The sequence below is a fragment of the Dendrobates tinctorius genome, unplaced genomic scaffold (genome assembly GCF_039654945.1).
Source record: "Dendrobates tinctorius isolate UK_male_01 unplaced genomic scaffold, ASM3965494v1 ptg000079l, whole genome shotgun sequence".
Lineage (NCBI taxonomy): Eukaryota > Metazoa > Chordata > Amphibia > Anura > Dendrobatidae > Dendrobates > Dendrobates tinctorius.
The window spans coordinates 28,302,609-28,323,739 of NW_027361747.1; the positions used below are offsets into that span (position 1 = coordinate 28,302,609).

General features: G+C 43.2%; 1 protein-coding gene across 1 annotated transcript in view; it reads left to right on the forward strand.

Annotated features, from left to right (window-relative positions):
- Positions 1-2,162: 2,162 nt before the first annotated feature.
- PDGFRL (platelet derived growth factor receptor like) overlaps positions 2,163-21,131 on the forward strand; it is a 234,982-nt gene continuing 216,013 nt past the window's right edge. The window contains exon 1 of the mRNA XM_073583621.1: positions 2,163-2,374. Within this exon, the coding sequence (XP_073439722.1) occupies positions 2,320-2,374 (55 nt within the window). The 5' untranslated portion in view covers positions 2,163-2,319. The remainder of the gene's footprint in view (positions 2,375-21,131) is intronic.

Consider the following 21,131-nt stretch of genomic DNA (forward strand, 5'->3'; position numbering starts at 1 on the left):
ATTATTGGTCATTTTAAAACTTGAAAAATAGATAAAAATATACCTAAACTGTATTGGATATTTTAACAAATGTTTAATAGGTTAGTGTAGAGTAGGGCCCGGCCAAAAGAGTCTACATTGTCATGATGGCGGCTTAAAAAATCTTTTGGCCAATACAAAAGCTGCTGGCTATACTGTATGTGTGATCTGGTCATGGGAACTGTTAATGTGTGATTGGTGAGAAGTGGAGTTTTTCCAAGAGAGAGCGGTGGGACTGTGGACAGTTCGAGGGGTGGAGGCAGGGCTGGGGTGGAGCTTGGGAGGAGTATCAAGGGGGCCCTGAAAATTTTGCCCTGAAATTCCTAGAGGCAACCCTGGAGACAACATATATTCATATCATCACGTCAAAAGAGCAAGGCCCTGTTTTCTCTTTTTAATATTAGGTTCCAATCAGGGGCAGAGTAGTGCCCTTGTGCAAGACAGTTTATGGGCCCTTTCCAGTCATAATCCACAATCTCACCTCCTTTGGAGATGGAAATTGTCCATCTTATGCAGGGCTGGTGTCAACACCTGGACAAGTGCCGGAGCCCTAAGCAGGTGGGTTGTTCACTCGCAGTCAGGGACACCAGTGTCCTCAAGTGGACCCACTGCCGCTTGGTCAGGGCCCCGGTACTTGCAATACTTAGCTCCAGCCATTTCTGCAGTGCGACATCTTCCGTGATTCCTGACTCTGATGTTTCAGGTCAGAGGGCACGATGACATCATGTCTGTGTGCTCTCTGCTTGAACAGTCAGTGCAGGAAGCCAGAAGATGGTGAACCTGAGGAGTCTAGAGCAGAGCAGCAGCCAGCAGGAGAGGTATTTCATTTTTTTTAATCTTTGAAGCAGTATATGGGGACCAGCATATACTGGAGCATTATATGGAGCCATCATATACTGTATGGAGCATTATATGAGGTTCATTATGTATGGAGCAATATATGGGGCTCATTATGTATGGAGCAATATGTGGAGCCCATCATATTCTGTATGGAATATTATATGGACCCATTATGAATGGAGCCTTATATGGGGCTCGTTATGGAGCAATATATGAACCATCATTGTAAATACACCATTGTAAATACACACCTGTACTTTGTATCTCCCCCACCTCAGTGTAGATTGTAAGCTCTCACAAGCAAGGTCGTCTTATCTTGCTTTAATTATTGTATTGTTAATGTTGTTACTTATGACTTGTGTTTTGAAACTGTTAAACTGTAAAGCGCTGCGGAATATGTTGGTGCTACATAAATAAAGATTATTATTATTATTATTATTATTATTATTATTATTATTAATATATCGGGTTCATTATATTGTGTGGAGCATTATATGGAGCTCATTATACTGTATGGAGCATTATATGGGACTCATTATACTGTAAGGAGCATTATATGGGGTCCTTTATTCTGTATGGAGCATTATATGGGGCTCATTATTCTGTATGGAGCATTATATGGGGTCCATAATTCTGTATGAAGCAATATATGGGGTTCATTATTCTGTATTTAGCATTATGTGGTGCACATAATACTATATGGAGCAATATATGAGGCTCATTATACTGTGTGGAGCATTATATGGCTTCCATCATTCTGTATGGAGCAATATATGGGGCACATTATTCTGTATGGAGCACTATGTGGTGCCCATAATACTGTGAATAAGAAGTAAGTGAAATATTTGGCATTGTACTATACCAATATTTCTCTGCCATATCTGTGCATCATGAACAGTGGTATGTGTTAAAGGGGCCCACTGAGACTCTACAGCCTGGGGCCCACGAAAACCTGGAGCCGACCCTGATCTTACCTCTTGGGCCCCTGTGCAGCTGCACAGGTTGTACTAATAATGGTATGTCTGCTCCTGGTTAATATGACACATCAAAACTTGGCCCACCATAGACTCCTTTGGACTTTTGATGGGTCTGTCTGAAAGGTTGTAGTTTCATGAGATTCATTTAATGAAATCCACTTGTCTTGAAACCCCCTAGTTACAATGTGCAGGTCATAGATTCCTTGACTGGGGGATGCTCTGCACATTTACTTACATTCTGTCCGGTAACCAGCAGAGAGCAGGCAAGTTTCACAAAGTTTAGATTTTTTTTCTTTTCCAGTATTTCTTGAAACTTGATCCTTCAGAAGGTTCTCTTCATGCTTTGGAAAATACAAATCAGCAGTCACATTCCTAGCAGCTTTTTTTACATCATCATTTTACTGACAGCAAGCTGGGACTTTGCTCTTATACGTTCCGTCTTGGGGGTAAGACTCCTTAGGGGGACCCCAAGCTCCTTCAGAAAATGAAGTTCTGGGTCATTTTTACTCTGATTCTTGTCCATGAAGCTCTACAAAATGGTGAGTTACTGTACTGACTCTCCCTGGAGCACCTTGTAGCCAAACTTTGCTGTCTTGAGGAGCTCCCAGCCCCTGGGACCGAGGGAACTGCACCACTGGGAGAAAGTAAAGATATTCTAAATAATTACTAGGAATTTTCTGAAATTTTCCGCTGCTAACTTGTCTACGTGTATACTGGATGCAGATCGCATATAGTGATCGCATATGGATACATTTTAAATTATGGGCTGTGACACAATTACATGATGTATGTTCTGGAAAAACTGAAACTTTTCTCTTGTAGCTACTGTATATATATTTGATTTTTGTATCATAATCAGAGAGGCTAAATACGGTGCTGTGTCCTCTTAGATTGGAGAAAACCCATTTCTGTACACCTGCCACTCACACCGCATTGTATCTATGTTCTTTTCTAGAAGGTTATGTTTACAAGGATAAGTAGCGATACCATCAGAACTGTACTGTTACTACATCTGAAAAACACGCCAAAACATTGTGGGTTCTACATTTTTTTTGTGTAGGCATTGGAAAATATCCGTATAACAGTGTATATTGTAATGCTTTTTCATAGCGATAGGACCCATTCACACGTGAGCTTTTCTCATACAGAAAACAGACACATTCATTTTGATTGGAATGTCCACATTTGCTTTTTGTTGTTTTTACCGCAGGTGGTGGCAGGTTAGTCTTTCTGATACCTACACTGTTCCTCAAGTCCTTGCGTCTATGTGTGACACTTTCATACCTTAATGATGGTGTTGCTGGAGCTGCAGTGTTAGACTCTAGGAAGTCTAGGCTACGGTCGTTCCTCATTTGGGCCTGTTCGTTGTTGAACTTGCAGAACTGAATGAACGGAGGAAAAGTGACATCGTGTGACCTTTTGTACCTGGAGACGCACACTGCCCATTTCTCTTGCAGGCTATATGGTAGCTTTGAGACGATTGGGTTCACCCCATGGGCATTGTCCAAGTAGCACAGTCCAGACAGACAAGGGTCTCCTTTTGCGAGTTCCAGTTCCATAAGCAGATCACTTAAGTCCAGAAGCTTGTGGGCATCCTTAAGGTTGTTCCTTGAAACATTCTGCAGTCTCTTGAATAGGGAATTTTCTATGACTTCATGACTTCAGCGCTGCCATAGTTTCTTTCGAGTCTCAGCCAGGCAGCAGCGTGACCTGCTTCGGCTTGCCCCACATAGACGGTCGTAACAATCTTGATACGGTTTGTGGATTCAGGACCCAAACATTTTACCATGAGGTCGAGCTCCTGCTCCACGGATAGGTTGAGGTCAGCAATGGCAGCCTTGAAGGTTGCTTTCCAGGCTTTGTAGTTCTCTGCATCGTCGTCGAATTTTGAGAGACTGGTGTTGATTAGCTCTCTGCTCACTATTAACCTGGCAAACTCCGACATGTCTGATCCTTCACTCCATGTTACTCTGTTAGCTTGTGGTGCCCCTAGGGCGTATAAGCTGTTTGGCTTGGAGGGGTGAATTGTTCCCAGGTAGAATGATGTTGCTGCAGGGATGAGCTGTGGTCTAATCTCAGGGAAATTCTGATGACTGCTGCTTGAACTGTGGAGATGGACTGGAGTGCACCTTGTGGTCCTCTTTTGATTATTGCTGCTCCTGAGGGGACACATCATGGCATTGGTCTTGGGTCTCTGTGGAGGCTGTGGGTAACACTGGCACCATAAGTTGGGCTGACTTGGACGTTTCCGCAATGTTGGGTTGAACGTCGCTGGAGAAGTTGTTCGCTGCAGATATCTGTTTCTGCCCGTAGTCGATGGTACAAACAGCTTGGTTGTCTTCTTCCTGTGGTGGTAGGCAAATTGGTTAGAGGTTTTGCTTCAATGCTTGCTCGAGTATTTTTACTTCAGCTAATGCAATTTCTTCCTCCATTTCAGTTTGAAGAATCTTTGTTCGAGCCTCTGCTTCTGCTTTCCTGGGTTCTGCTTTTGCTTTCTTGGCTTCTGCCTCTGCTTTCCTGGGTTCTGATTCTGCCTCTGCTCTCTTGAGTTCTGCCTCTGCTTCTGCTTCTTTCCTGTGAAGGAATGGTCTCAGTTTGGATCGCTCTGCGTTTAAACGGGCCTCTAGAATTCTGTCCCTGACAGGTGAAGTTCTTGAGCAAGATGATTTGTATGACTGAGCAGAGTGTTTGTATGAGCCTGACCTGTAAGATCTAGCTACTTGCAGATGAGGCCTCTTTCACACATCAGTTTTTTGCCTTCAGGCGCGATCCGGCTTTTTTTTGTAAAACCGGATCCGGCAAAATGCAATGCCGGATCCAGTTTTTCCCCATTGACTTGCATTAGCGCCGGATCATGCCGGATGGCATTGCGTTTCATCCGTCTCATTCCGGCATCTGGAAAAAACGGCTACTGTAACGTTTTTTGTCTCCGGCGAAAAAGCCGGAAGCGCCGGATCCGGCGCTTCCAGCTTTTTGCTACAATGAAAGTCTATGGGCGCCGGAATGCGCCGGATCCAGAAAAAGACGGATCCAGCCACCGGATCCGGTTTTTTTAAGTCTGCGCATGCTCAGATCCAATTGGCCAGCCCCCAGGAACAGATATAACCTGCTAGACGGATCCAGCAAAAAAACGGATCCGTTTCTACAGTTCTCCAAAATTTATGCCGGATCCGTTTTTTCTAAAAATAGCCGGATCCTGCCTGACGGCAAAAAACTGATGTGTGAAAGTAGCCTGAGCGATATGAAGCACGGGAATGGCAAAAAAAATTGTCAATACAATGAAATTAAAGGGAATCTTTCTGCAGGTTTTTGCCATTTATTCTGAGAGATGCATTGTGTAGGGGCTGAGACACTGATTCAAGGGACGTGTCACTTATTAGACTATGTGTTGTAGTTTTAATACAATCAGTGTTGTATCAGCAGGACATTATCACTGCAGCACTAGGAGTCTTACCAGGCATTCCAGCTCATCTGTGTAACCTCTCCCCAACCACTGATTGGCAGCTTGCTGACAATCTAGAGTGTAAACTGAAAGCTGCGAATCAGGGGTGTGGGCGGAGTTATACACAGCTCAGCATTCTTGAGCACTGCTCTGCACCAGAGAAAAAAGGGATTCTATCAAAACTGCACCAAGCAGTCCAGTAAGTTATACATCCCTGTAATCAGGCTCTCTTGCTCTATATTATGCTGCTCTCAGATTCCATAGAAAAAATTTGCTGACAGATTGCTTTTAGAGGAAGCTTGGCAACTGTTTTGTGCCTTTTACACCCTGAACATCACCTTTAAAAGCATATAAATGGAGTTCCTTCAACCCTTTTATACCCTTAGAGGTGCCCCTGAATACCTCCTAAAGAGTGCTTTATTCATGTCCAGCGCTGCATGCAAATTATATGGTCCTGTCCGACAGATGAATCCAGATTGCGCTCAGCGCCGGCCCAGTCCCTACAAACATTGCCTCTGCTATGGAAGTGGATGACATCTCTACATGATACCCACAATGCTTGAAGTCTTGCGCCTGCTCCTGTTTCTACATAGAGCAAAGAGAACAATTAGTTGGGTAGAAAGGCAAAATGAGCAATTGTAAGCACACAGTGCTATATAATATGATGACTGCTATATACAATATTAAGATGACAAAACCTTTGAAAGGAGACCTGTAAATATAATGGATATTTCACTTGGTTACCCAGTACAGGAAGTATCTAAATGTATCTGACCATACAGATGATGTAAACTGCAATAATATACCACAAAGTAGAAAAATGTGCGTTATTAGCTTTCATTTTCTGCTAACTACACAAGTTGAGGCATGTTAGACCTGCAGTGAAGAATATTCTCAAAATTACAAGTGTTACAGAACCATAAATTGTAAAAGGAATCTGTCACAAAGTTTTTCCCACCAAATCTGAAAACAGTATAATATAGAGATAGGGATCCTGATTCCAGCAATGTGTCACTTACTGGGATGCTTGCTGCAGTTTTGATAAATTCAATGTTTTATCAGCAGGAGATTATCACTAGAAGACTAGTAAATCTGCTGCCACAAAGTCCTCCATATTCATGACCTCTATATAAACCAGCCACCACCACTGATTGGCTTCTTTCTGTCTATGCACAGTGTACACAGTAGCAATGGTGTGGGTGGGGTGACACTGAGCTGAGCATTCAAAGAACTGCAGCAAAGTAAATCATAAATTTATCAAAACTGCAGCTAGCAGCCCAGTAAATGATACATCACTGTAATCAGGGTCTCTATCCCTACATCGCATGGCTCTCTGATGGGGTAGCAAAAACCTGGTTACAAATTCCCTTTAAAGGTGATTACTATGCAGTACATATTAGAGTAAAGGTCTACTTCACAGTCACCGCACTCTCTATGTCACTGCAATGGAGTCAGTCAATCTCCTGAATGTAAAGTATAGACTCCAAAATCAATTGCCACTTCTAAGCTGTTGCCTTTACTGGACTATCCACTAACTAGATGGAACCGATAGGGGACGACTATGGCAACCACACCAGATGCTTGATGGCGCCCCTTCATGGTGTTTATTGGAATCATATTTTTCTCAGTGTATATTTTTGTGTTTTCCATTGTTTCCACGGTTAGATATTCCTGCGTGTTAATAACTTTCAGAATTTGAGGATTTGGCTTTAGACGGATTATGTCAAAAAAACAAATGTTTAAATTTATGCGTTCACTTTTTGAGTGTTTGTAGCTGACAGAATAACACATGGTTTTTATTAACACAAAATAGACGCATAATGCCTTTTCTTCGTATATCTATCCGATCCAAATCTAGTTAGAAAATAAGTTTCAGAATATTTTTTTTAATTAATTTTGGCTGGAGAACAACTGTTATTTTATAACTAATATTATTATAATTCCATAGTTTCTCATTAACAACTTCCAATGTATGTAAATTTATCATTCTAATTACTATGATATAACAGAGGTTTCAAAAAATAAAATGTGATCAGACCTTAAAGGGGTTATCCCGTGTCAGGAAATTCTCTTCCCCAGGTGCAATTTGGCATAAAACAAACAAACCATCCTTCACCCCCAGTTCGCCAATGTGTATCAGCTGCTGCTTCCAGCAGCCCTGTGGAGTGTGGGAGTATGGAACAGGCTTAGCAGCTGAGCCCGCACCATACCCGGCAGTTGCCAGCTGTATTACAGGTCTTGTCTCAAACCTAAGAATTTTTTGCCTATGGGAGTACACAGAAATTGTAGAGAATCACAGAAAACTTTGTGCCCGACCACTCACTTAGACCTCTGATAAATATACTACTTTCCTCCACCATAATTTCATAATAGCCATTCTACTGCCCTAACTAAGGTCACCAATGACCTATTAAACGCCAAGGCCAAGCGACACTACTCTGTCCTCCTCCTCCTGGACCTGTCCTCTGCCTTTGAAACAGTGGACCATTCCCTATTACTACAGACCCTCTCAACTCTTGGTATCACAGACTAGGCCCTATTTTGGATCACATCATACCTAACAGACCGGACCTTCAGCATCTCCCACTCGCACACCACCTCCTCACCGCACCCCCTATCCGACGGAGTCCCACAAGGTTTAGTCCTAGGGCCCCTGCTCTTCTCCATTTACACCTTCGGCCTCGGACAGCTCACTGAATCTCACGGCTTTCAGTATCACCTCTATGCTGATGACACACAGATCTACATCTCTGGACCAGATATCACCTCCCTACTAAACAGAATCCCTCAATGTCTGTCTGCTATTTCATCCTTCTTCTCTGCTAGATTTCTAAAACCTAACATGGACAAAACAGAGTTCATCATCTTTCCCCCACCTCACGTGACCCCACCAACGGACCTATCCATTAAAGTAAACGGCTGCCCACTCTCTCCAGTCCCACAAGTTCGCTACCTCGGGGTTATTCTTGACACTAATCTCTCTTTCAAACCACATATCCAAGCCCTTTCCACTTCCTGCCGACTTCAACTCAAAAACATTTCACAGATCCGTACATTCCTCAACCAAGAATCTGCAAAAACCCTAGTCCATGCCCTCATCATCTCTCGCCTTGACGACTGCAACCTCCTGCTCTGTGGCCTCCCCTCTAACACTCTCGCACCTGTTGTGAACTCATTTTCTGGTCTGCCTCTGGTTTTTGGTGAGGGAGCTGGTTGTGCTGACAGAGGAGTTGTGAGTTCTCTTTCCGGGCTCCCTGTGGTGGTGGCAGAGGTAGTGAAGCTGATCTAATTAACAGAGACCTGCCACCTGATAATGAGGAAGAGCATTGGACATCTGGAGTCTCAGACTGGATTTAAGACTGCCGACTCCCTATTCCCATGCTGGTGATTTTTTCCTGCCTCCTGAGGTCTTAGTTTCCAGCTCAGTTCCTGCCTTCTCAAGCTAAGTTGTCTTTGGTAATGTTCACATTTGATTTGGTTTGGTCTATTCAGTTTTTTTGTGTGGTCAGCCAACCCCGGCTGGGGCTGTGCTGAATTTCCACTCTTATGTCACTGTATGTGCCAGTTTGCTTTTTGTCCCTTATTAGATTGGCCTCTTTTTGCTCTGTTCTCAGAATATGCCAGAGTGCTGATATAGTGGGAGAAGTCTAGTGACTTCAGGGTATTTTTTGCTATCAGAAGTGTTGGACATTTTTGCAGGGTTTTTTTGGCGTGATTGTAGACAGTATCTTTCCTTTCCTGTCCTTTCTAGCTAGTGTGGGCCCCATCGTTTGCTCAGCCTATTTTCCTACCTGTGTTCATGTTTTCATCTTGTCTCACCGTCAATACATGTGTGGGGGCTGTCTATTCCTTTGGGGTCTGCTCTGGGGCAGTTTTAGATTTCCCTTTTTCTTGCTTTAGGCTTATTTAGTCCTCCGGCTGTGACGAGGCATCTAGAATCATCGTAGGTACGCTCCATGGCTGCTGTTAGTTGTGTGGTTAGGATCAGTTGTCTGCAATCCGCGTAGTTACCAATCTCTCTGGTTTTCTGTGACTTGGCTCAGTCCTGTTTTCCTCCTCGGTGACCCATTCATAACACGCACCCCTCCAATCTATTCTAAACTCTGCTGCCAGACTAATCCACCTGTCCCCCCGCTATTCCCCGGCCTCACCCCTCTGTCAATCCCTGCACTGGCTCCCCATTACCCAAAGAGTCCAGTTCAAAACCCTAACCATGACATATAAAGCCATTCACAACCTGAGTCCTCCATACATCTGTGACCTCGTTTCCCGGTACTTACCTGCACGCATCCTCTGTTCCTCATAAGATCTCCTTCTCTACTCCCCTATTATCGCCTCTTCCCACAATTGCATACAAGATTTCGACCGCGCATCCCCCCACTCTTGAACTCTCTACACCCAACATATCAGACTCTCACCTACCATGGAAACCTTTAAAAAGAAACTGAAGACCAACCTTTTCCGACAAGCCTACAACCTGCAGTAACCACCGATCCACCAAACCGCTGCTTGACCAGCTCTACCCTCGCCTACTGTATCCTCACCCATCCCTTGTAGATTGTGAGCCCTCGAGGGCAGGGTCCTCTCTCATCCTGCACCAGTCGTGACTTGTATTGTTTAAGATTACTGTACTTGCATTTATTATGTATATCCCTCCTCACATGTAAAACGCCATGGAATAAATGGCGCTATAATAATAAATAATAATACTATATACTGTATGTAGAGTTACATATTAAAATTCTGTCTTTCAGCAGACACTAGAGGGAGCTAGACGGGTGCAACTGCATACTGATCCATATAGCTGCTATTAAAAATGGAATCCCTTTTAAAATATCAATTCAAAGACCGACCCCTAGTGACAGTTGAACAGAATCGTCTCCCAAGCACATAGCTGCATATGCCTTGCTTCAAAGCCCTATTTTCTTTTATCCTGTTAGCCACAATTGTACAGAAATCTATAATAATGGGAAATATGTTTGACTGTATTTTGTCCACTCGGTAGATATGTTCATAAAACCACCACATTCCTAGCAAATGATGAACGTTTAGTCTTTCAGCATGAATCTCCAAACTTATAGAAAACAAGTGACTGTAAAAAAATAAGTAGTGTCTTTAATGGATTGTAATTGTTGGGTTTCGTGGAGACAGATCTAGTGACAAACGATCGGGAAGGCCAGTCTTTAGCACTGAATCATACATATTATATTTTTCTAAAATTGTATTTCCAAATTTTTGTGCGACTTGTGAAAAAGAACGATTGACTCACAATATTCAAATCTGGGCAAAACACTTTATATGTTATATACTGAAATAAATCAAAAGAAAATCTGCATATTTTAGCTGTTTTGAATTTCTAAAACTGTGGATGCCATGCTTGACTGTAGACATAATCTGTTCCATAATTCTTGGCCGGTCAGTGCTGGCTAAGACGTGTGGAAATATGATTGCTGGGGAGTGAACAAAGTCTTTTCTATGTCTCAGTCTGCTACAGGTCCAAAGGCTGATGAAGGGCAAAAGAAAAGAGGTATAAGACCATGTACATGGTGAAGCTAATACATAAATTGTGGCCATGTGAGGGCTTGTTTTTTTGCAGGACAAGTAGTCCTTTTGAAAAACACAATTAGTTTTAACATATCGTGTACCGGAAAAATTGGAAAACGATTCCAAATGTGGAGAAATTGCAAAAAAAAAAGTGCAATTCCACAGTTGTTGGGGTTTTTTTTGCTTTTTTTTTTTTTTACCATTTTCTCTGAATTCTAAAACAGACCTGCCATTATGATTCTCCAGGTCATTATGAGTTCATAGACACCAAACATGTCTATGTTCTTTTATTATTTAAAGGGAATCTGTCACCCCTTTTTTGAGATATCATATAATGATATCATTCAATTGTGTGTCACATAAGGATTCTCTTAGTACTTTTGCTTCCCCCTGACCCCGCACCTTTCATGCATAAATACCTTTTTTATATCGGTTCAGATGTATGTAAACTGCCACGGTCCGGTCCGATGGGCGGGGCTTATTCAACTGCTCCCCCTCCCTGTCTTGCTCTACACAAGAAGAAATGCATAGAGCAAGACAGGGAGGGGGGAGCAGGTGAATAAGCCCCACCCAGCAGACCGGACAGCGGCAGTTTGCATACATCTGAACCGATATAAAAAAGGTATTTATGCATGAAAGGTGCGGGGTCTGGGGGAAGCAAAAGTACTAAGAGAATCCTTATGTGACACACAATTGAATGATATCATTATATGATATCTCAAAAAAGGGGTGACAGATTCCCTTTAAGTGGTGAAAAAAAATACAAAACTTGGCAAAAAAAAATTGTGCCATTTTACAAGACCTATAGCGTCTCCATTTTTCGTGATCTGGGGATGGGTGAGGGCTTATTTCTTGCGCGCCGAGCTGACGTTTTTAGTGATAACACTTTGGTGCGGATACGATCTTTTGGTCTCCCGTTATTGCATTTTATTGCAATGTAGCAGTGACTAAAAAAACGTTATTCTGGCGTTTTTAATTTTTTTCTCATTATGTTGTTTAGCGATCGCGTTAATTCTTTTTTTATTGATAGATCGGGCGATTCTGAACACGGCGATACAAAATATGTGTATATTTGAATTTTTTTGTATTGTTTTATTTGGAATGGGGCGAAAGGAGGGTGATTTGAACTTTTATATATTTTTTAATATCTTTTTTAAAAAGTTTTTTTTTTTACCTTTTGCATGCTTCATTAGTCTCCATGGGAGACTAGAAGCTGCAATACTTTGATCGTCTCTGCTGTACTCAGGTTATGATCAGATCGCCTGTGTGCAGCAGAAATGCACACTTGCTATGAGCAACGACCACAGGGTTACGCTCATAGCAATCTGACAACGACAACCATAGAGGTCTGCTGCAGACCTATGGTTGTCATGCCGACCTGTCCGTGACCCGCAATCATGTGGCGGGGTCACCGATGGGCAGGATCAACAACGCGCAAAGAGCAAAGAGCAAATTAAATGCTGCTGCTGTGGGCACATGTCAGCTGTATAGATCAACTGTAATGTGCCTGGAAAGGTGTGGGCTCCGCTCCGGAGCCCGCAACAAACAGGGGGTGTGCGGCATGGGAGTACTATTACGCCCAATGTCAGAAAAGGGTTAATGTAACCCTTCTGAGACCTAACGGAACATATGATCTACGCCACGAAAGTGTGAATGTATGCTTACAGTACAAAGACTATAGGTTTTGCAATTGACCTCAATTCTGTAGAGACTTTTATACGTGCCTGTGCCTGTCTGTTTCAATCTTATCTGTTTTATTTTTCTCTGTATCTATCTATCTAATATATAAAGCTCAATGTGTGTGTGTATGTATGTGTGTATGTCCGGGATTGACATCCGCACCGTCGCAGCTACAGCCACAAAATTTTGCACAGTCACACATCTGGACCCCAAGAGCGTCATAGGCTATGTTGTGAGGTGAAATTTTAACCCCACATATTCCAATTCACCAAACAATTTTGCCCCTATGTACATAATGGGGAAAAAGTGTATGTATGTATCTATGTATGTGTGTATGTCCGGGATTGGCATCTGCACTGTCACTGCTACAGCCACAAAATTTTGCTCAGTCACACGTCTGGAGCCCAAGAGCGTCATAGGCTATGTTGTGAGGCGAAATTTTAACCCCGCGCGTTCCAATTCACCAAACAATTTTGCCTATTATTCTTATCATTTCTATGGTGTTATCGTCCTTCTGTAAAGCTGGAAATAACACAATTTATTACCGTGCCAACACAGACCACCCTCTGACACAGACTGCAGGGGGAGTCCAGTATCACACAGGATAGGATTAGATACATGGCTCAGCAGTCAGTATCACACAGGATAGGATTAGATATACAGCTCAGGAGTCAGTATCACACAGGATAGGATTAGATACACAGCTCAGGAGTCAGTATCACACAGGATAGGATTAGATACACAGCTCAGCAGTCAGTATCACACAGGATAGGAATAGATACACGGCTCAACAGACAGTATCACACAGGATAGGATTAGATACACAGCTCAGCACACAGTATCACACAGAATAGTATTAGATACACGGCTCAGCAGTCAGTATCATACAGGATAGGATTAGATACACAGCTCAGCAGTCAGTATCACACAGGAGAGGATTAGACACATGGCTCAGCAGTCAGTATCACACAGGATAGGATTAGATACACAGCTCAGCAGTCAGTATCACACAGGATAGGATTAGATACACGGCTCAGCAGTCAGTATCAAACAAGATAGGAATAGATACATGGCTCAGCAGACAGTATCACACAAGATAGGATTAGATACACAGCTCAGCACACAGTATCACACAGAATAGTATTAGATACACGGCTCAGCAGACAGTATCACACAGAATAGGATTAGATACACGGCTCTGCAGTCAGTATCACACAGGATAGGATTAGATACACGGCTCAGCAGTCAGTATCACACAGGATAGGATTGATACACGGCTGAGCAGTCAGTAACACACATGATAGGATTAGGTACCCGGCTCAGCAGTCAGTATCACACAGGATAGGGTTAGATACACAGCTGAGCAGTCAGTAACACACAATAGGATTAGATACACGGCTCAGCAGACGGTATCACACAGGATATGATTAAATACACTGCTCAGCAGTCAGTATCACACAGGATAGGATTAGATACACAGCTGAGAAGTCAGTAACACACGATAGGATTAGATACACAGCTCAGCAGAAAGTATCACACAGGAGAGTATTAGGTACACAGCTCAGCAGACATTATCACACAGGATAGGGTTAGATACACAGATACACATGTTGTTTATCAAAATGATCTTGAATGAGTTGAAAATAAAATACTATCGATACTTGGGTAATCGTTTAGTTAATTTGTGTTGCAAATCTGTAGTGTTGAATATATGATGTGAAATGCTTTTATGTGCAATATACAGTAATCATTATAATTTGTTATAACTAACCACATTTGGTTAGCTAGGGCTACGCCGGGCTCTTCAGCTAGTATTGGATAAAAGCTCTAGTTAGTTCATGGTCATATGAATCTGTGCTAAGTTCTGTGGGGATTTTGGTAATGCTATCAATATTCTTTTATACATGCTATATTCATAGCATGATATATTCATATCTTTTGATGACAAATACAGTTCATGAAACAGATCTGCTTCCCTTGTGTGATTTGTGTAGGAAGACAGATAATTGAAGAATCATGTATATACTCGTATTACAGGAAATGCTGGAAGTCCAAATGGCCGACTTTCATCATATAAAGTAGCCTAATACAAACACATGGTTCTGTACATCCCTCTCCTTTAAGTCTAGTTTGTCTGATACTCATTATCACTTCATGTGAAATGATTTCACAATACATGGACAAGTTATTCTGCTCACGTGTGCCTGCTGGGATCATTTAAGCCTGAATATTCTTGGACTTCTGGTTGACTTTTTTTTCCATCAGACATGGATTCCGTGTTATACCACTTCCATGTAAGGGGCAAGGCTGGCTGATGGTTACCTCCTTGGCGGTGAGATTTGCTTTAAACACCCTTTTATGGTACCCAGAGTGTGCGTGTGTCCTTTGTGATGGTTTACCCTATTTGGGCCACAAGTGGTATAATGGTATGGGAAACCTTAAATTCATGTGACGAATCTCAGAGGCCACCAACCGTTTTTAAAATTTAAAAACATTTCTACTTGAATTCTTGAATCAAAACTTCAGTATTTGACAAATGGCACACATTTCCTTGATCATTTCTTCTGCATAAGGCAGAGGCTCATACTTTAGTTTTATAAGCAAATTGTCTCTTCAGAGAGGGAAGGGGACTTAAACTCTAGGACAACATATTGGAAGTAGCAATCCTACAAGTAAAAATCGACCCTTTAACGATCCTTGCCACATCGTCAGTGCAAAGTATCAGATCCGATTTGGCTAGGTGAGAGGCTTAATACTGGGATCTAAGAGGACTGATGAAGAACAACACTTTGAAACACCGTGTGTGCAAATTGAGATTCTGGTTTGGGTTTTATATTGCAAGGCTCGTTAAAGGGTTGATATTGACTTTTAGGATTCCTGCTTCCAGTAGGTGGCGCTAGAGTTCAAGTCCTCTTCCTCTCTGAAGAGGCAATTTGCATATTTAATTTCCCAGGCCTGGCTTATTCTCTCCACAAGTAGAAATGTTACTACTTAGATATTAGTTTCATAGAAAACAGCATAACGATGTTCAGTTCTAGAGTGACAGAGTATTTCTTCCAAGAGCTTCTAGCTCTAACCTCCCACTGACATTATCCTCCACTATGGTGCAGCACCCCGTGCTCCTTACTGGTTGGAAAAGATTTCTATAACCCTCCAGGACTGGGGTGACACGTTGCCCTATAGCCCACTCCTGGTTAGCTGCTTATGGGAATTACGCCTCTGTCAGCTCTGTTTATGCTACAGCAGGTACTCCCTGTTGGTGAAGGATCTTTCTTCTACTGTAAAAAGTCAAACGGGTCAATGTGTGTTGCTGTGACTTTCTAAGGCTACTTTCACACATCAGGTTTTTTCTGACAGGCTGGATCTGGCGTCGCGCCAAAGCGACGGATCCGGCGTCATCCGGCGGGTTTTTTTTTTAAACTGGATGAAACGGATCCAGTTTTTCGCCAGATCAGTCTACCTGATCCGGCGAAAAACTGGATCCATTTCATCCTGTTTTCCATCTGTTTCTTCCGCTTTTTTATCCGTTTTACGACGGATCCGGTTTTTAAAAAAGGCCATGGGAGGCTCCCAAATGTGATAGGCTACTGAAAACCTATATATACAGTGTTCCGACAGGCCATATTTGACAGGTTGTAGAGGAGCAAGTGCATGTTGGAGAGGAGAGCAAGTATCTGGCGAAGATGGAAGGCGTGATAGCAAACATTCTGAAGATTAACGTTGATTTTACTGTTGAGGCAAATCATTTGAAAGCGATTGTTCTGGAGAAGGAGCAAGAGAGACAGTAGTGCCTCAAGCATCTGCGTCGACGACATTTGTGGATCCACCCCATCACAGCCAAGAGAATGACGCGTGGGATGTATCCTACGCTATGCATGGAGCTTCGAGGAAACCCGGAGAAATTTTTCTCATATGTTCGTATGCAAATGGAGAACTTTGATTTTTTGGTGGAACAAATTGGATACCTCATCAGAAGAAGTGACACATATTGCCGTTTCTCCATTCCACCACCGGAGCGTCTGATGGTGACTTTTCGGTAAGCCATTTTTATTGTATCTCCTCCTTGTAAAGCACACTTATACTGTAATTTTGTTGCTAGTAGTTTTGAAGAATTGTTTTTATTGTATCTCCAACCAACTGATAAGCTGACTTATAAGTTTAATGTTATTTTTTATTATGTACGGTACTCATTTTTCCCTTTTTTTGTCACAGATTCCTTGCAGCTGGAGAATCTCTTTTGTCACTCCATTTCCACTTCAGACTTGGGATTTCCACCATCTCTGGAATTGTGAAGCACACATGCCGTGCATTGTGGGACTGTTTACATAATGAGTTTATACCACATCCTACATTGGAGAGTTGGCTTGAAATTGCAGATAAATTCCAACAAATCTGTCAGTTTCCCAGTTGCTTGGGTGCAGTGGACGGGAAACATATCCGCATCGTCAAACCTGCTAGATTGGAATATTTTAACTATAAAAAATATTTCTCAATTGTGCTCATGCCATCGCTGTCGCTGAATACAAGTTTATAGCGGTTGATATTGGGGCCTATGGCTGCTCCAATGATTCCCAAGCTTTCAAATTGTCTGCAATGGGGCGTCATCTCTATGGAAACACCTTCCAATTTCCACCCCCAAGACCGCTGCCTAAAACCTCTGGGCCACCAATGCCATTTGTTTGTGTTGGGGATGAAGCCTTCCAACTATCGGAACACCTGCTGAAACCATACTCCAGTAGTGGATTGACGCGAACTAAAAGAATTCTTAGTTACCACCTCACACGAGCACGAAGAATGGTGGAGTGCGCTTTTGGGATTCTGAAAACAAAATGACGAGTTCTATTGACCGCCATCAACCTGAAGACTGAAACTTTGGACGAGGTGGTGAATGCTTGTGAGGTTCTGCACAATTTTGTTATATGCAATGAACATATTTCCATTGATGACCACCCTGAAGAAACCACCTTGCATGATTATCACAACATTATGTATAGAAGTTCAGTGTCAGTTTCAGGAATGAGGGACAAATTTGCTGAATACTTTATTTCACCTCAAGGAAGAGTAGACTGGCAGGATGAGAGAGTTTGAAAAAATGCTCTTGTACCTTGTAACCAAAAGTCATTTACCTTCTTTACCCAAAGTATTTGACCTTCTTTACCCAAGTTGTGTACCTGGTTGTGTTTTATCCAAAGTATTTTACGTTGTTTACCCAAGTTGTGTACCTGGTTGTGTTTTAACCATTGTATTTAACTTCTTTAACCACAGTAATTAACCTTGCTTTAAAAACCTTTTTTTAACCTTATAGCCAAATAAAAGACCAAATTTTTAAACAAACTTTTTTTTATTAACAAATTATTAAATAGAAAAAATTACAAATCTACATAGTGGGGGTTGGAAAGAATGCTGGAGGGGCTGTTATATTGGGACACATTGGGAGTGTGGAGAGAGGAAAGTGATGGTGGTGGTGAAGAATCAATAGGAATAGGTGAAGGGGTGGAGAAAGAAATGGAACGGGTGGACATAAAACTGGGAGTTGTATTGGGAATTTGGAAGGTTTGAGGGGTGGAGTCGAAAGATTTGGAGGCAGAAGAGGTGGAGGGTGGAGAAGAGGGTTGTGATTGGAGCATGATGGGTGCTGAAGGAGAATGGTGGTAGTGGGCAGGGAGTGGAGGCACGGGTGATATGGTTGGTAAATGGTACTGGGCGATATGTTGGTACTGGGCAGGCTGTTGGTACAGGGCAGGCTGCTGGTACTGCATAGGAGGGGGGGCAGGTGTAGGAGGATGTACCGGGGTGGGTGGAGGGGGTTGGGAGCTAACTTGCGCTAGAGCAGACTGGCACAATTGCATTACATGCATCTGCTGGTCAGGAGATAGCTTATCTATGCACTCAAGCACCGACTGGAAAAATGTGTGGTTCGGAGCTTTACTTGCATCTGACTGCATCCTAACCAGAAGTGTTCGCAACTCAAGAATACTGTTGTTGAGGAAATTAAATCTTGCGGTTATTTGCTCAGACAACAGTTTCAGACAGTTCTGGAAGGATGCATTCAGATGTAAGAACTCGGGCGCATAGCTCTTTTCCTGACCCCTCTGGCGCTGCCGCCCAGAACCCACAGGTGTACTAGAGGTGGCAGCAGCAGAGGGGTGGAGTAAAGGAAAAGCTATATCCTCACCAGCAGATTCATGCAATGCAGGCGGCCACGATGCTCTAGCGCAAGGGGGTGATACCGTAGGATCGGATGTGAGGGAAGGCTGGGAAGGTGCAGATGGTCCGGAACTGTCGAAGTGTCCCTCGGTGGCGGACTCCTCAGGGATCGCCCCAGAAGTGTTCAACGGTGCAGGCTCCCGAGTGCTGCAGATGGTGCTGTGGAATAAAGAGAAAAAAATATAATTAATATATTGATATTGCACGGCCCTGGCTGAAAGCAAAAAAAAGGGTTAGACATGTAAATATTTTGAATTAAAAGGGGTGGGTAATATTTACCTTCTGTTCACCATCGTCTCCTGGAGGAACGACAGGGCTCTTGAGTATTTGTATTTGCTCCTGCGTCCTCCAGATCCACTCGGGGCCCGCATCTCGTTGTTTAACTCCTTCTTGAAGCGATCCCTGATTGACCACCATCGCTTGACAATTCTCTCGCCTGAAAAGTGAAAGCACAAATTGGTTAGTTTTACATCCAGCAACATGACTGAACTGTGTATACTTACGCGCTTTATGCTGGGCCCGAACCTCAAGGCCCTCCCAGCTGGCAACAAGTTTCTGGCAGACTTGCTCCCAGACCCGAAGGGTCACTAGGAGATCGACGTGGCTGCGGTCCCCCATATTCCACAGTGGCTCCCTTTCTCGGATCAGATCGATGAGGAGGTCAATATCTAGGCCCGCCTCCTCCTCTCAGTCCGAGTCAGAAGCCGACTGTGAAGCCTGTTAAAAAAGACAAAAAAAGCAAAAAACATTAGACTCCAAACAACATAATTAGGTAAAAAAATAAATAATAAAAAAAAAACAAATAAAGGTGCTTATCCCATGTTGGCCACCCGTCCGCTCACGCCGACTCTGGGAGCCGCTTTGAGGACCTTTGGATCGGACACGAGAATCTGAAGACTGCAACATAAAAACAAAGAAAAACTATGTGCTTGGATGTAGGCTTGTGCTGTGTGCAGTGTAATGTCTGTGCTAATCAATTTTTTATGTGTTTTATGTAGTGTCATGATGTTTTCCTGCGATGCATGCAAGAAACTTACCAATTGCGCGTTCACTCCGGCTATCTCTCCAACCCTTCGGTCTTCTTCTGGAAGCACCTCTTCAGCTGTTGCAGCTTCCTGTTAAACAAAAAATATCGATTAATATATTTAGCAATATATATCTACATACACATATATATACAGTGGGGCATTTAAGCTTTATTGCTATAAGAGCACTTATGTGACCATCAAAAGAATACACAGGGCATCATTACTTTCTAGGGGTAAAATGTGGTCACCCTTTTTTCTATGGAACTTGCACAGGGCATTAACATTTTCTAGGGTGCAATTTTAACATCTAGAGGGCACGAATATGGGGGACAGAAAATGGATCACTGGTATTGTGCCAAATAGCCGGTGCAGTAAAAGGGACAACGTGCTCTGAGATGGCATATCAGAGATGGAGTGTGATATTCATAAAGATATAAATAAAAACAAAACCCAAAAAATTTTTTACCTCTAAGCGCGGACGACGCAAGGGAGGGCTCTCAGAAGAAGACAACATATCTGACTGGCTGGCCTGGCTCTGTGGCTGCTGGCTGCTCTTTGGCTGCTGGCTGGCCTGGCTCTGCGGCTGCTGGCTGCTCTGTGGCTGGTGGCTGGCCTGGCTCTGCGGCTGCTGGCTGGCCTGGCTCTGCGGCTGCTGGCTGGCCATGGCTCTGTGGCTGTTGGACATGCTCTGTCGCTGGCCCCGCTCTGTGGCTGGATCCTCTGTGGCTGGATCCTCTGTGGCTGGATCCTCTGCGACTAGATCCTCTGCGGCTGACTCCTCTGTGGCTGGCTCCTCTGTGGCTGACTCCTCTGGCTGGCTGCATGGTAATGGATGGATGAGTGCCTCACTGGCATTGTTTATATATGTTATCTGGGGGCTGGGCAATGGGATCTGAGCATGCTCAGACGTAAAAACTGGATCCGGTGGCTTTTTCCTGATCCAGCGCATTCCGGCACCCATAGACCACCATTGTAGCAAAAAGCTGGAAGCGCCGGAAAACCTGAAGAACTGGAAGGCCATGCGGCACAATCCGGTGCTAATACAATTCTATGAGACAAAACCGGATCCGGCAGCAGTTTTCGCCGTATCCGTTTTTTGAAAAAAGAGCCGGATCCAGCTTGTCAGAAAAAACTGGTGTGAAAGTAGCCTTACTGTCTCTGCACGCTGGCCATTAAATAATAATAGGCTTAAACAAACTGTTCTGAGCTTTAACCCTTTGATTCGTCAGTCGCTACACACTTTCCACTTGTTATCTACTGATCGACAGCACTTCTCATCACTTCGGAATCTATTCAATAACTGTAACCAGGGACTAGTTTTCTGAAATGCCCATGTACCTGCTCCCCACATGGGCTGACACCAACTGTTTGTCCTGTCACAGTCTAACAACCTTG